The sequence below is a fragment of the Oryza sativa genome, chromosome 6, assembly GCF_034140825.1.
Source record: "Oryza sativa Japonica Group chromosome 6, ASM3414082v1".
NCBI classification, from domain to species: Eukaryota; Viridiplantae; Streptophyta; class Magnoliopsida; order Poales; family Poaceae; genus Oryza; species Oryza sativa.
In genome coordinates, this window is record NC_089040.1 from 14,803,278 (window position 1) to 14,819,684 (window position 16,407).

General features: G+C 46.1%; 2 protein-coding genes across 2 annotated transcripts; one reads left to right on the forward strand and one right to left on the reverse strand.

The window, feature by feature from the left end:
* Positions 1-6,296: 6,296 nt before the first annotated feature.
* Positions 6,297-7,301, reverse strand: LOC136356997 (uncharacterized). Its single transcript, XM_066311722.1, has one exon. The coding sequence runs from the start codon at positions 7,299-7,301 to the stop codon at positions 6,297-6,299; it is 1,005 nt and encodes a 334-aa protein (XP_066167819.1).
* Positions 7,302-12,860: 5,559 nt separating this feature from the next.
* LOC112939432 (uncharacterized) lies at positions 12,861-15,886 on the forward strand. The gene has a single exon (XM_026026608.2). It carries the CDS (start codon positions 13,594-13,596, stop codon positions 15,829-15,831), a length of 2,238 nt encoding a protein of 745 aa, XP_025882393.1. The 5' UTR covers positions 12,861-13,593; the 3' UTR covers positions 15,832-15,886.
* Positions 15,887-16,407: the final 521 nt, after the last annotated feature.

The following is a 16,407-nucleotide window of genomic DNA, read 5'->3' on the forward strand; positions in this document are numbered from 1 at the left end:
ATCCTCATGCACTCTAGGCGTCCATGTTTCTAGCAGTGAGAGGAGTTCTGGCGCTCCCGGGAAAGAGAAGTCTCACACACATATTAAATTATGGTTCAAGTTAAGTTCTCTCTCTCACACACTCATGGCAGTCCTACCGATGGCGACACCGATGTAGGGCACGCCTCTCGGCCCTACCTCAACGGCTGTCCCACCGTAGCGCACCTGCCTCACTCAGGGGTGAACCATCTATACAGGGATACTGCCTCCGCTCGGCTATCTAATCCGCTAGGTCTATACCAATACGAGAAGTACGGTTGTACGGGGGTCGTTTCATGCTTAACTTCATGGCTCGGTCCTTAATTGACCGGGAACGGTACTAGCCTTTTTCAGATACCACCCAAATCCTCCGTCCGCCCAGTCGAAAACAGTTGTTTAATTTTATTTCTCCTTTCACAAATCATATCATCAACATCATGGCAATGTGGCGCTCATGTCTCCACATGCCGCATCTCAATTACCTTCCCAAAGGTAATTGCCCAAGCATATAGCATTTGATAAATATGAGTATGCATAAATCTAGAGTAGCATTTCTAAGCATTTGTCATAGTTGACTAGGGACTTATACGTAAATCATGGTTACAAGGATTTAAGGGTAAACAATAATCAAGGCATGGCATAATCACAAGTAGGATGTTCGTCATTGCATGCAATTTTTATTTGTAAATAAAAATAATTTCGCAATTGGGATCAACATGTTCAAAGAATAGTGATGACTTGCCTTGTTCAAAGTCTTGCGGGTCTTGGCCTTCACTTGGATCCACAACTCCCTCGGGCTCTATAGTTACGTGCGAAAATTGATTTGAATTCGGTTAGAATCCAAATAAAAATCCAAATAAATCCAAATGGAAGTCGAATGCGAAAGTCGACTGTTTTATATTAACTTTACTATTCGCGAACTAGGGCAAACCCAATCTCGATTTATACATCCTAAACTATTTTTGCGGGTATAAATATTTTATTATCATAAGTTTTTAATTTAATCTACCCGAGCATTATATCCATATAATAGGTTAGAAATTTCTATCGCGAGCTAAATATCGGACAAAATCCAAAAATCATCTTATAATATTGTACGATTTAATTTAGTCTATGATTAAACGATTAAATATAACACACGGCTAAAATCCCTAGTAATTAAATCCGAATTTCTACCGTGAATCGATTACTTATAGAGATTACCCAAAAATAATCTATAAGAATTCATCTATTTGTTTAGTTATTAATTACATCTAAATTACTACCGCGAATTGATTGATTATAGAAATTACCAAGAATAATCCATAATTTATATTAAATTTCGCAATTCTTCGACTATAATTAATCTATAATTAAATTCTAATTATTTTAAATTTTCTAAACTTCCCTAATCTCCCTCTAATTTCCTATTTATTTCACTTTTCTTTTTCTCCCTTTCTTTTTCTTTTTCCTTCCTTTCTTTTTCTTTTCTTTTTCTTTCTCTCTCTCTTTTCTTTTCTTTTTCCTTCTGTCTATTTTCTTTTCTTTTCCTTCTCTCTCTCTTTTCTTTTCTTTTTCTTTCTCTCTCTCTCCCTCCCGGTTTCTCACCTCCTTCCTTCTTCTTTCTCTCCCTCGGCTTCTCCCTTCCTCGCTCTCTCTCGGCTCCCTCTCTACCCGGCGGCACGGAAAAAAATAGGGGGGGGGGGGGGCAGCGGCTCACCGATGGCGGGGGTGGCGACGACGGCGGCGGCGATGACGGCGCACGGCGCGGCACACTGAGGCGGCGGCGCGGCGGCACGAATGCGGCGGCATGACAGCACGAGGGCGGCGGCGCGGCGGCTCGAAGACGGCGACGCGGCGGCACGACGACGGCGGCGCGTGGAGAAGGGGAAGAGGGAGAGGAGGGGGAAGATGGAGTGAGGAGAGGGGAGAACGGTGGGGCTTTTATAGGGGAGAGGGGGGGAGTAAGGGGAAGAGGGAAGAGAGGGGGCGGGTGACGCGACGGCGGCGCGGGGCGCGAGGTGGCGATGGAACGCGCGCGCGGCGACGTGATGGCGACGGCGACGACGCGGCAGTGGTGGCGCGCGGCGCGAGGCGGGACGCGACGGCGACGGCGTCAGCGCAGCAGCGGCGGTGGCGACGGCGCGCGGCGACGCGACGGCGCGACAGGTACGGGGCGCGGGGCGCGAGGCGGCCAGGCGCGCGGCACGAGGCGACGCGACGGCGGCGCGGCGCGGCAGCGGCGATGGGATGGCGACGGCGACAGGCGGCGATGGCGACGGCGGCGCGGCGGCAGGTGACGATGGCGACGGCGCTCGGCGGCTCGGGGTGCGAGACGGCCAGGCGCGACGGGCGGCGGCGCGTGGTGAAGGTGGCGACAGAGAAATTGGGAAAGAGGAGGGGCTAGGTTAGGGGACCACGTCGAATACCTAGCGGCCGATGAATAGTGTCTTTTCCTATTTAATCCCCATTTTAGCCTATTTCTTGTAAACTTGATTCTATAAATCCTGGATTTTGTATAAATGAAGTTTACTCAATATTTGTGTCATTCCAACCGATGGATTTACTCTAGATTAATATTACTCATATTTTATTTATATAATTTATTTGAATATTTAATTAGGGTTAATTCTTATTCCGTCGTATTTAGATTTAATTAATACAAATATGACTATGATGATATTTTATTCATTTCTAGCCCCACCTCAACCTTTATTTTAAATTATATTTCAGTTATTTATTTTGCTCATTTAATTTTAGGTTTTATTCCTAATTAATTATTCTTTATTCGCGATCAACAAACTCCGAAATCAAAATCCAATGGAATAGGCGAATAAAATCGGCATGATGCAATTTATTTAAAAAGTTTTTGAAGGCCCATATTTTTAGAGTTTAGATTTTTGTCGGTCGAATTTTCAGGGTGTTACAAACCTACCCCCCTTAAATAAATCTCGTCCCGAGATTTCTTATCAGGTTTCGAATAGATGCGGGTATTCCGTCCTCAAGAATTCTTCGCTTTCCCAGGTGGCTTCATCCTCAGTATGATTACTCCATTGTACCTTGTACATATGCCACACTTTGGTCCTAGTCCTCTTTTCTGCTTCATCCAATATCTAGACTGGGTGTTCTGGATACGTGAGATCATTGCTAATATGAATTTCCTCCAACGGAGCTTGTTCCTCCGGTACTCGTAAGCACTTCTTTAACTGAGACACATGGAAGACTGGGTGCACATCGGCGATATTTTCGGGTAGCTGTAACTGGTAGGCAACTTCTCCTCGTCTAGCGATGATTTGAAAAGGTCCCACATATCTTGGTGCTAGTTTTCCTTTGACCTTAAACCTTTTCGTTCCCCTCATCGGAGAAACCTTTAGATAAACGTAATCTCCTTCCTTAAATTCCAGGTTTCTTCTTCGGGTGTCGGCGTAACTCTTCTGTCGTGATTGTGCTACTTTTAGACGGTCTCGAATCAGGCGAACCTTTTCTTCAGCTTCTTTGATAATGTCAGGTCCAAATACCACCTGTTCACCTGTCTCGGTCCACATTAATGGGGTGCGACATCGTCGACCAAATAATGCCTCATTTGACGACATCTTTAGGCTCGCTTGGAAGCTGTTGTTGTAGGAGAATTCGGCGTAGGGCAAACATCTCTCCCAGTCTTTGCTAAAATCCAATGCACAAGCTCTCAACATGTCCTCTAGAACCTGGTTGGTTCTCTCTGTCTGGCCATCTGTTTGTGGGTGATAAGCTGTGCTAAACACAAGGTAACTTCCTAGGGCTTCATGTACTTTCTCCCAGAAATGCGAGGTAAACTGTGTGCCTCGATCAGATATAATCCTCTTAGGTACACCATGAAGACATACTATCCTGGTCATGTATAACTCGGCTAGCTTGGCACTGCTATAATTTGTCTTGACGGGGATGAATCTCGCTGTCTTGGTGAGTCGATCCACGATCACCTAGATGGAATCATATCCTGTTGCGGTCTTGGGCAATCCAACAACAAAATCCATACCTATCTCATCCCATTTCCACTCGGGAATCCTAAGGGGTTGCAACAAACCTACCGGTCGCTGATGCTCAGCCTTCACCTTTTGGCACACATCACAGAGTGCTACGTATTCTGCCACATCTCTCTTCATGTTGGGCCACCAGTATCCTTCCTTCAGATCTTGGTACATCTTCGTACTTCCGGGGTGCAATGAATATGCCGATTCGTGAGCTTCCTTTAAAATTAATCCCCTCAGTCCACCCTGTTCGGGTACGTAGATTCTCTTCTTATACCACAGTATTTCCTTCTCATCCATTGAGAATTCTTTCGCACGACCAGTGGCTATGCGCTCCTTCACCTCCTGGATCTCACCGTTGTCCTTCTAGGCTTCCTCTATCTGGGTTCTCAAAAGAGGTTGAATGTCCAGGGTGTTTATCTGTCCACGAGATACTATATGTAGGTTCAGCTGGGCTATTTCCTTCCTAAGTTCAGGGGCCATCCCTTCCATTCTTAGATGATTGCAATGGTTCTTACGACTCAGAGCGTCGGCCACAACGTTTGCTTTGCCTAGGTGATAGTGAACCTCTAGATCATAATCCTTGATTAATTCCAGCCATCGCCTTTGCCTCAAGTTGAGATCTGACTGGGTGAAAATATACTTCAAACTCTTGTGGTCAGTGTAGATATCGCAATGATTTCCAATCAGATAATGTCTCCAAATCTTTAGCGCATGGACCACAGCTGCAAGTTCTAGGTCATGGATAGGGTAGTTTTCCTCATGTGGTCACAATTGTCGCGACGCATAGGCCACAACCTTTCCGTCCTGCATCAGTACTCCTCCTAGTCCTTGCCTTGATGCATCACAATATATAACAAAGTCTTTCCTATTGTCAGAGAGAACTAGAATAGGTGCCAAGGTCAGCTTTTCTTTGAGCTGCTCAAAGCTTCCTTGACACTGTTCTGACCACACAAACTTCTTTTCTTTCTTGAGTAGTTGTGTCATAGGTCGGGCTATCTTAGAGAACCCCTCAATGAACCTCCGATAGTATCCGGCCAAGCCTAGAAAACTCTGAATTTCAGTCACAGATTTGGGTGCCTTCCATTCCGTAACGGCCTCCACTTTAGCAGGGTCCACTGCTACTCCACCGGCTGAGATCACGTGGCCTAGAAAAGCGACTTCTTTTAACCAGAACTCACATTTACTAAACTTTGCATATAATTTATGCTTCCGAAGTTTCTCGAGTACCAATCGCAAGTGTTCCGCATGTTCTTCCTCATCTTTGGAGTAGATCAGGATATCATCGATGAATACAACCACGAATTTGTCCAAGTAATCCATGAACACTTTGTTCATAAGATTCATAAAGTATGCCGGGGCGTTGGTTAACCCAAACGACATTACTGTGAACTCATACAATCCATAGCGCGTTGAGAACGCGGTCTTGGGTATATCCCCGGTCCTAATTTTCAATTGGTGGTATCCTGATCGAAGGTTAATCTTAGAGAACACCTTAGCTCCTTTGAGTTGATCAAAAAGATCATCAATCTGTGGTAGTGGGTACTTGTTCTTGATAGTTACTTCATTCAGTGAGCGGTAGTCCACATACATCCTCATGCTACCATCCTTCTTCTTAACGAATAACACTGGGGCTCCCCAAGGTGACGAACTGGGGCGTACAAATCCCTTCTCTTGCAACTCTCTGATTTGCTTTTTGAGTTCCTCCAACTCATTGACTGGCATCCGATATGGTCTCTTGGATATGGGGGCAGTTCCGGGTATCAGGTCAATGATGAACTCTATGTCACGATCTGGTGGCATTCCAGGTAAATCTTCTGGGAATACATCGGGAAATCGCTGTACTACGGGCATTCCTTTTTGGGGTAGCATGGTAAATATACCTCCGGCACATTCAGTTAGTCTAGGATCTTGATCCATGGTTGCTCTTATATCCGATCCCCAGGGTGTGGTCAGGGTAACTTCTCTACGTCTACAGTCGATTACTCCTCTATGCTTTGCTAACCAATCCATACCCAATATGACATCAAGGGTCTGTGGTATCAAAACCATAAGGTTGGAGGGAAACACCACATCCCTAAGGCGAATAGGTACGTCAATGCAAGCTGTGTCCACGGCTACTTCACCCCTAGGTGAATGTACTAACATTGGTTGCCTTAGTTTAACTCTGGTTAAATTGTGTTGTTGACTTGCTTTCAGAGATATAAATGAATGCGATGCTCCTGAATCGAAGAGAACTTTAACTGGAGTGGAGTTGAGTGAAAACATACCCATCAGTACGCCTTGGTCTTCCTAGGCCTCTTCAGCTCGAACGTGGTTCACTTGCCCGCGTCCAAATCCGGTAGCGGTCCTGTTAGTCTGCGGAGTCCTGAATAGATCTCGTCCAGCAGCAGGGGTAGCAGTCCCGTGAATAGCCGTTGCATTAGCTCCGGTGCGAATAGGTGTCTTGTTTGGATGGGGGCATTTGTTGGCGAAATGCCCGTACTCTCCACAGTTGAAACAGCTTTCCGGCCTTACTGATCCAGTGGTGGCCTGATTTGGTGCAGGAGCTCGGTTCTGAATGGTAACCGGCCTGTGGAAATTGCTGGAGGCGGTAGGTCGACTGGTTGTCACCACTGTTGGTCTCCATGCCGAGGAGGTTGTCCCTTTAGGACGCTGGGGTGCGGTCTGAGGCGGGCGGTTCATGGTAAGCCTCCTTTTACGATTGTGCTCCACGACCTTCCGGTCGTTTTCCAGCCTAACGACCTTATTGATTAAACTCTGGAAACTATCGTGGTCTTGTCGAATCATGGGCCCGCGCAACTCGTCATTCAAGCCTTTAATGAATTTATCGATCTTTTCCTCCTCGTCGGCAAGATCTCTAGTCGCGTAGCGCGCCAGCTGAGTGAAACGGTTCAGGTACTCTTGTACTGTGGTATTCCCTTGCCATAGTCTCCTGAACTCATTCTTCTTCATCCGCATCACCGCGGCAGGCACGAAGTTGTCAAGGAAGGCTGTGGTGAATTCCTCCCAGTTTGGTTCTCCAGCATCTTCTTCTCGGGCTTCTTTGTATGTGTCCCACCGGTCTCCGGCTGGTCCGTCCAATTGATTTGCCGCAAAGATCACTTTATCGGCCTCACGTACTCGAACAAGAGTTATCTTCTTCTCAATGATCCTTAACCAATCTTCAGCATCCATAGGTTCTTCAGCTGTGGCGAATGTGGGTGGCTTGGTCCTCATAAACTCTCCAAAGCTCGATCCGCCGTAGTTGCCTTGGTTATTCGCAATGGCTTGCAGAAGTTGGGTTTGAGTGGCCATAACTCCGGCCAGGGTGGTTAGGTCAGGTGTCTGAGTTTCTTCATTGCTAGTTGACGCCCGACGTCGGCTTGCCATCTGTGTAGGCCGATTAAGTAAGTATCCTAATTTTCTAACTAGCTCTTATGGTTTCATCCCATTAAGGGAGTTGTTTTGATGTGAACTTTGTTTTGCAAGCATGGTGGAATAAACTCATTTACAACACAACAACAATAGTATCATAAATAACATCACAGAGTTCCACAAATAGTACATAAATCATGATGCAATCGACTGCACACATACGCAGTCCAAATAAAGTTCATCCAAAAGATACATCGAACTAACCATCAAGCTACTCGTCAATCTAGATGAAGGGGGGGGGGGTGTCTCGCATACTATCCAAAAACTATCTAAAGCGAGATCGAAGCTGCAATAGTCCTCCAGTCTAGTCATCCAGCCATCCGCAGGATCCTGGGGCAGGTAGAGGGTGGTCGCTGGCACGGGCAAACCTGAGTCCCCACGGCTCGGAAGTAGTGGCCTCTGGATCTGGCTTGGGCTTCTTGCCCGGAGGTCGTGTGCTCTTGCGGGCAGTGCTGAGGGTGCGAGGTCCTCCGAGGAAGGTGATGCGGGGAACAGGAGTCTCATCCTCTGAAGGGTCAGTGATGTCTGGCTCGATCTCTGGCTCGGTGTCGGTCCCCTCTGTCTCAGAGTCGACCTGGATCAGAGTCTCCAAACTGGAACCCAGCTGCGGAGAAGGTGTAGGGATAAGTGGAGTGTGCACCATCCCCGGGGCAGGTGGTTGTGTCTCTGTCGGGTCCACTAGGTAAGGTGCTGACTCGGTAGCTAGCATACCAGCCTCTCCCAGAAGAGCGTGGAACGCTGGTGGGTACGGCGGGGTGAGGAAGAAGTGGCAGTCACGCCCTACTGCTGTGGAAGTAGAAGCTCCTGTGGTGCTGATCATGGCTGCTCGAAGCTGCTCCTCCAGCTGGCTGACGTGCTCCTGACTCTCTTTCAACTGCTCCTCAAGTGTATCCATCATCCCGCGGCGATCGTTGTACTGATCGGATAACTGCTGGAACTGGTCGCCGTGGACCTGGAGCTGTGCCTTCAGTGAGTCTATCTCACTGCCCCAAGCCTAGTGCTCCTCCTCTAGCTGAAGTTGCTGCACTGTGAGGTCAGTCACCTCGGTCTCTAACTCTCCCACACGCCTCTGCTGGTCGTCGATCTCTAACAGAGCCTCCTCGTAAAAGTCGTCTACTGCCTCAGCCCATCGTGACAGTCGGGTCACTATCGGGTTGTAGCAGCAGGGTGTGTCCTGAACTGTGCAGACAGAGTTGCTCTCCTCTCGAAACGGGTGGTGAGCAAACTCAGTACTCGCCAACTCGGCTCGGTGGATAGAGCTAAGTCGGAGGAAGGCCTCCCGTGCTGCATCCTGCATCGCGGTCTCCGTTAAGTCGCGACGGTGGCGTGTCGGGAAGCGGTAGTCTGACTCTGAAGGAACTCGTGTGTAATCGTCGACCCGAGCCTCCCAAACAGATCCACACTGTCTCACTCGGTAGATCGGAAATCTGGGGTATCGCAGACGCCTCATCAGCCGGTGTAGCTCAATGACGTATCCCTCTGAGCGGGGTACGCCCATCTCCCAGGTAGCGGGTGAATCCTGATCTGCCATCTAATTTTAAGAAAAACCCAAGGTTAGCTAAGATTACAACTCGTTTTGTGAAGAAAATAGTTAAGAGTTAGATGGAAATCGTACAGAGTTTTGTAAACATAGCGTTTTTATTTTTGAAAGTATTACTATATGGGAATTTATCCCTTGGCCAACTTAGAAAAGGGTTGGGGTGCATTTTGGTCTTTTCCTACAGTCGTATGGCTCTGATACCAGCTCTGTAGACCCTTGTTTTTATAACAGGAATCAATCGTGTAAACAGTACCATTTCCCTGGATCAAGTAGTCTGGTACACACGAATTCATAGCTGAAATACCAAGTGCACATACACGAGTGTCTAGTACAAATTATTACATCATAAGCCCACAGACATAGTCTTAAATCATCAGACCGAGCGGTCCGGAATTCATTCCAAAAACAGAAGTAGGTAAGGCAGCGGAACGCCATTGCCAGAGGCAACGACCGTAACTAAGACCTACTGAGCGCCATCCTCTTCATCACCCTCCTGGTAGTAAGCGTAGGGATCCTCCGAAGCTTCATCTCCGACTTCTGATTAAGTTTGTATATTGCAAGGGTGAGTACCATCCGTACTCAGCAAGCCACCACAGCAACAATGCATATGACAGGGGTATTCAAAGGATGGCTTTGGTTCTTTTGCGCAAAGCATGTTTTGTAATTCTTTTCACAAGCCTAAGACCTAGCACAGATTGATCAAATTTTAGTACTAGTGTTCATATTAAACAATGACGGTTTTGTCCACCATCCATTGTGATCCCAAGGATAGCTTCCCGCCATTGTTTTCTGAGGACGTCCACATTCCCGCCTCTCAGGAAGTGGCTCCATCAGTATAGAAATCATCATGCAATATTCCATCCCACACAAGTTAAGAATTTAGAGTCTAGCCAAGTGTAATACATGTCCCAGTGCTCAATAACCGCGAGCACGGCTATTCGAATAGATTTGGTTTACACACACTGCAGTGGATGTACACTTTACCCGCACTCCGCGACTGCCCAACACATGAGCCTCGTCCCAACACATGAGATGTGTCACGGCAAAGCTTTTCGACCATGTTTCTAGCAGTGAGAGGAGTTCTGGCGCTCCCGGGAAAGAGAAGTCTCACACACATATTAAATTATGGTTCAAGTTAAGTTCTCTCTCTCACACACTCATGGCAGTCCTACTGATGGCGACACCGATGTAGGGCACGCCTCTCGGCCCTACCTCAACGGCTGTCCCACCGTAGCGCACCTGCCTCACTCAGGGGTGAACCATCTATACAGGGATACTGCCTCCGCTCGGCTATCTAATCCGCTAGGTCTATACCCATACGAGAAGTATGGTTGTACGGGGGTCGTTTCATGCTTAACTTCATGGCTCGGTCCTTAATTGACCGGGGATGGTACTAGCCTTTTCCAGATACCACCCAAATCCTCCGTCCGCCCCAGTCAAAAACAGTTGTTTAATTTTATTTCTCCTTTCACAAATCATATCATCAACATCATGGCAATGTGGCGCTTATGTCTCCACATGCCGCATCTCAATTACCTTCCCAAAGGTAATTGCCCAAGCATATAGCATTTGATAAATATGAGTATGCATAAATCTAGAGTAGCATTTCTAAGCATTTGTCATAGTTGACTAGGGACTTATACGTAAATCATGGTTACAAGGATTTAAGGGTAAACAATAATCAATGCATGGCATAATCACAAGTAGGATGTTCATCTTTGCATGCAATTTTTATTTGTAAATAAAAATAATTTCGCAATTGGGATCAACATGTTCAAAGAATAGTGATGACTTGCCTTGTGCAAAGTCTTGCGGGTCTTGGCCTTCACTTGGATCCGCAACTCCCTCGGGCTCTACAGTTACGTGCGAAAATTGATTTGAATTCGGTTTGAATCCAAATAAAAATCCAAATAAATCCAAATGGAAGTCGAATGCGAAAGTCGACTGTTTTATATTAACTTTACTATTCGCGAACTAGGGCGAACCCAATCTCGATTTATACATTCTAAACTATTTTTGCGGGTATAAATATTTTGTTATCATAAGTTTTTAATTTAAGCTACCCGACCATTATATCCATATAATAGGTTAGAAATTTCTATCGCGAGCTAAATATCGGACAAAATCCAAAAATCATCTTATAATATTGTACGATTTAATTTAGTCTATGATTAAACGATTAAATATAACACACGGCTAAAATCCGTAGTAATTAAATCCGAATTTCTACCGTGAATCGATTACTTATAGAGATTACCCAAAAATAATCTATAAGAATTCATCTATTTGTTTAGTTATTAATTACATCTAAATTACTACCGCGAATTGATTTATTATAGAAATTACCAAGAATAATCCATAATTTATATTAAATTTCGCAATTCTTCGACTATAATTAATCTATAATTAAATTCTAATTATTTTAAATTTTCTAAATTTCCCTAATCTCCCTCTAATTTCCTATTTATTTCACTTTTCTTTTTCTCCCTTTCTTTTTCTTTTTCCTTCCTTTCTTTTTCTTTTCTTTTTCTTTCTCTCTCTCTTTTCTTTTCTTTTTCCTTCTCTCTCTTTTCTTTTCTTTTCCTTCTCTCTCTTTTCTTTTCTTTTTCTTTCTCTCTCTCTCCCTCCCGGTTTCTCACCTCCTTCCTTCTTCTTTCTCTCCCTCGGCTTCTCCCTTCATCTCTCTCTCTTGGCTCCCTCTCTACCCGGCGGCACGGCAAAAAACAGGGGGGGGCAGCGGCTCACCGATGGCGGTGGTGGCGACGACGGCGGCGGCGACGACGGTGCACGGCGCGGCACACTGAGGCGGCGGCGCGGCGGCACAAATGCGGCGGCACGACAGCACGAGAGCGGCGGCGCGGTGGCTCGAAGGCGGCGACGCGGCGGCACGACGACGGCGGCGCGTGGAGAAGGGGAAGAGGGAGAGGAGGGGGAAGATGGAGTGAGGAGAGGGGAGAACGGTGGGGCTTTTATTGGGGAGAGGGGGGAGTAAGGGGAAGAGGGAAGAGAGCGGGCGGGTGACGCGACGGCGGCGCGGGGCGCGAGGCGGCGATGGAACGCGCGCGCGGCGACGGGATGGCGACGACGACGGCGCGGCAGTGGTGACGCGCGGCGCGAGGCGGCGATGGGACACACGCGTGGCGCGAGGTGGGACGCGATGGCGACGGCGTCAGCGCAGCAGCGGCGGTGGCGACGGCGCGAGAGGTACGGGGCGCGGGGCGCGAGGCGGCCAGGCGCGCGGCACGAGGCGACGCGATGGCGGCGCGGCGCGGCAGCGGCGATTGGATGGCGACGGCGACAGGCGGCGATGGCGACGGCGGTGCGGCGGCAGGCGACGATTGCGACGGCGCGCGGCGGCTCGGGGCGCGAGATGGCCAGGTGCGACGAGCAGCGGCGCGTGGTGAAGGTGGCGACAAAGAGAGGGGGAAAAAGGAGGGGCTGGGTTAGGGGACCACGTCGAACACTTGGCGGCCGATGAATAGTGTCTTTTCCTATTTAATCCCCATTTTAGCCTATTTCTTGTAAATTTGATTCTATAAATCCTGGATTTTGTATAAATGAAGTTTACTCAATATTTGTGTCATTCCAACCGATGGATTTACTCTAGATTAATATTACTCATATTTTATTTATATAATTTGTTTGAATTTTTAATTAGGGTTAATTCTTATTCCGTCGTATTTAGATTAAATTAATACAAATATGACTGCGATGATATTTTATTCATTTCTAGCCCCACCTCAACCTTTATTTTAAATTATATTTCAGTTATTTATTTTGCTCATTTAATTTTAGGTTTTATTCCTAATTAATTATTCTTTATTCGCGATCAACAAACTCCGAAATCAAAATCCAATGGAATAGGCGAATAAAATCGGCATGATGCAATTTATTTAAAAAGTTTTTGAAGGCCCATATTTTTAGAGTTTAGATTTTTGTCGGTCGAATTTTCAGGGTGTTACAGAGGTGCAGAAACTGGAGCGCATGTTAGCGGATCACAGAACAACGTTGTACCCAGGTTGCGAGAAGGGCTACAAAAAGTTGAGTACCATACTAGAATTCTTGCAATGGAAGGCTAAAAATGGTGTGAGTGACAAGGCATTCGGCGAGTTATTGAAACTCGTAAAGAACATTCTTCCGGAGGGGAACGAATTGCCCGAAAGTACGTACGAAGCTAAGAAGACAGTCTGCCCTCTAGGTCTGGAAGTACAGAAGATTCACGCGTGTCCAAACGACTGTATCCTGTATCGCGGTGAGTACGAAAAGCTGGAAGCATGCCCTGTTTGCAAAGCACTACGATACAAGATAAGGCGAGATGATCCAGATGAAGTTGACGGACAGCCTTTGAAGAAGAGAATTCCTGCTAAGGTGATGTGGTATTTACCTATAATACCAAGGCTGAGGTGGTTTTTTAGGAACAAATCACATGCTAGAATGATGTGGTGGCACGCAGAAGAACGTAAACAGGATGGGATGCTGAGACACCCCGCTGACGGGTCGCAGTGGCGAAATATCGACAGAACATTTAAAGACTTCGGCGAGGATGCACGAAACGTGAGGTTCGGTTTAAGCACGGATGGAATGAATCCGTTTAGAGAGATGAGCAGTGGCCATAGCACCTAGCCAGTCACCATGTGCATCTACAATCTTCCCCCTTGGCTATGTATGAAGCGGAAGTACATCATGATGCCGATTATTATTCAAGGCCCGAAGCAACCTGGTAACAACATTGATATGTACCTAAAACCAATGGTTGAAGATCTGAAAGTGCTGTGGAGGAAAGAGGGCATCCCCGTGTGGGATGAGGACAAGCAGGAGCAATTTAACCTACGAGCGTTCCTATTCGTTACAATTAACGATTGGCCTGCACTTAGTAACCTATCCGGACAATCAAACAAGGGGTACAACGCTTGCACTCACTGTTTGGATGAAACTGAAAGTACTTATCTGAAGCATTGCAGGAAGGTTGTGTACATGGGCCATCGTCGATTCCTTGCTGCAAACCACCCTGTACGGAAAAAAGGCAAGCACTTCGAACAGAAGGCAGACCATCGTACTAAGCCTAAACATCGCAACGGGAAAGCAGTATTCGAAATGGTGAAGGATCTGAAAGTAGTATTTGGAAAGGGGCCTGGCAGCCAACCTATAGAGAGCGAAGATGGTCACGCGGCGATGTGGAAGAAAAACTCTATTTTTTGGGAGCTACCCTATTGGGAGGTCTTGGACGTTCGCCACGCAATCGACGTGATGCACCTCACTAAGAACCTTTGCGTAAACCTGCTGGGCTTCATAGGTGTATATGGGAAGTCCAAAGATACACTTGAAGCATGCAATGATCTCAAGCATATGGAACAACGCGAGGGCCTTTATCCGGAACCGAACGAGAAAGGAAGCCATTACTTAAGTCCGGCGAGCTACACCCTAAGCAAGGAAGAGGAGAGTATGTTTCAATGCCTAGAGAGCATCAAGGTACCGTCCGGATACTCCTCGAATGTAAAGAGAATAATAAGCACGAAGGATAAGAAGTTCACAAACCTAAAGTCTCATGACTGTCACGTGCTTATGACACAGCTGCTTCCTGTAATAATTCGTGGTATCCTTTCTGATAATGTGCGGGCAACAATAACAAAGCTTTGTGCTTTCATGAACGCAATTTCACAGAAAGTCATCGATCCAGAAAGTTTAGCCGCCCTTCAGCATGACGTGGTGCAATGCCTTGTCAGCTTTGAGTTGATCTTTCCACCATCATTCTTCAATATAATGACGCATCTTCTGTGCTACCTTGTAAAAGAGATCGGTATTCTCGGTCCTGTGTACCTACACAACATGTTTCCTTTCGAGAGGTACATGGGCGTTCTAAAGAAGTACGTTCGTAACCGTTCTCGTCCGGAAGCAAGCATCGCGAAGGGGTATGGAACAGAGGAGGTCATTGAGTTCTGCGTAGATTTTATTGAAGACCTCGAGCCAATCGGGGTATCCGAATCAATCCATGAGGGGAGACTACGGGGAAAGGGCACACTTGGAAGGAGAGCAATTATGACTGTAGACAACGATTTATTCCGTAAAGCACATTTCACGGTTTTGCAACAATCTTCGTTGGTTGCTCCTTACATCGATGAGCACCTTGTGATTGTTCGCTCAAAAAACAGTGGCAAGTCCGATGCCTGGATTACACGCCATCATATTGATACTTTCCCCGCTTGGCTGCGAGAACACCTCCTGGGTAACGAGACGATTGACCGACAACTAGCCTTCTTGGCTAGGGGACCCTCCGGCTCGGTAACTACATTCCAAGGTTATGAAATCAATGGATACACTTTTTACACAAGAGCCCAAGACAAAAAGAGCACGAACCAGAACAGTGGTGTTCGTATCGATGCCATAGGACATGATGGTCCAACTAGCACGTATTACGGTGTCATCGACAACATTTGGGAACTAGAGTATGGACCCCTGAAGGTCCCTCTGTTTCGGTGCCAATGGGTTAGGCTGACTGGTGGAGGCGTAACGATTGATGACAGCGGGATGACAACGGTTGACCTAAACAAGGTAGGATACTCAGATGAACCATTCGTTCTAGCCAATGATGTAACGCAAGTTTTTTACGTGAAGGACATGGATAGCAAACCAAAGAAGGGGAAAGGGCCCGATGAGCCAAGACGCTATGTTGTTCTCCCAGGCAAGAGGAAAATCGTTCGAGTCGAGGATAAGACTGACGAAAATTACGATCTATTTGAGGGGCAACCACCATTTGCAGTGACGGTTGACCCGAGCATCATACTATCAAAGGAGGACACGCCATACTCACGCAACGATCATAGCGAAGGAACAATAGTGAGGAGAAAGTACGTGAGGAAGACAGTGACCTAGGTTGTTTGATGGAAGATGTAAATTATTTGTATTGTATTTAAGGTCGAACAATTTGGATCAATATATTATTCTCAACTGCTTAATTTGTAATGTATTACTATTTTTCAACCATATGATATTTATAAATGGTTACTTCCATTTATTTACACTTTGAATACAATTAATTAGGCAATATGTTATTTACAACTGATTATTGGTATTTATTTCCACTTTGAAAACAATTAAGTAGGCCATATCTTAATTATAAATGATAACTTCTATTTATTTACACTTTGAATATAATTAAATTGGCCTTATGTTAATTATAAATGCTTATTTCTATTTATTTATACTTTGAGACCATTTACTTAGGCATATCCTGTTTATTTCTATTTATTAAAATTTTGGAAACATTTAATTCGGCCATACGTAAATTACGTACGATTTTGGTATTTATTTGGACTTTGAAACCATATAAATCGGCCATGTGCTAATTATATTGGATTTATTGGTATTTATTTCGACTTGTAAGACAATTTAAGAAGGTTACACATCTTTAGTCCCGATTATTAACAGTATCCGGGACCAATACAAATT

Excerpts from the sequence above, each read along its gene's own strand:
- LOC136356997 (XM_066311722.1), bottom strand. The coding sequence starts at position 7,301 with ATGGCCACTCAAACCCAACTTCTGCAAGCCATTGCGAATAACCAAGGC.
- LOC112939432 (XM_026026608.2), top strand. The coding sequence starts at position 13,594 with ATGTGCATCTACAATCTTCCCCCTTGGCTATGTATGAAGCGGAAGTAC.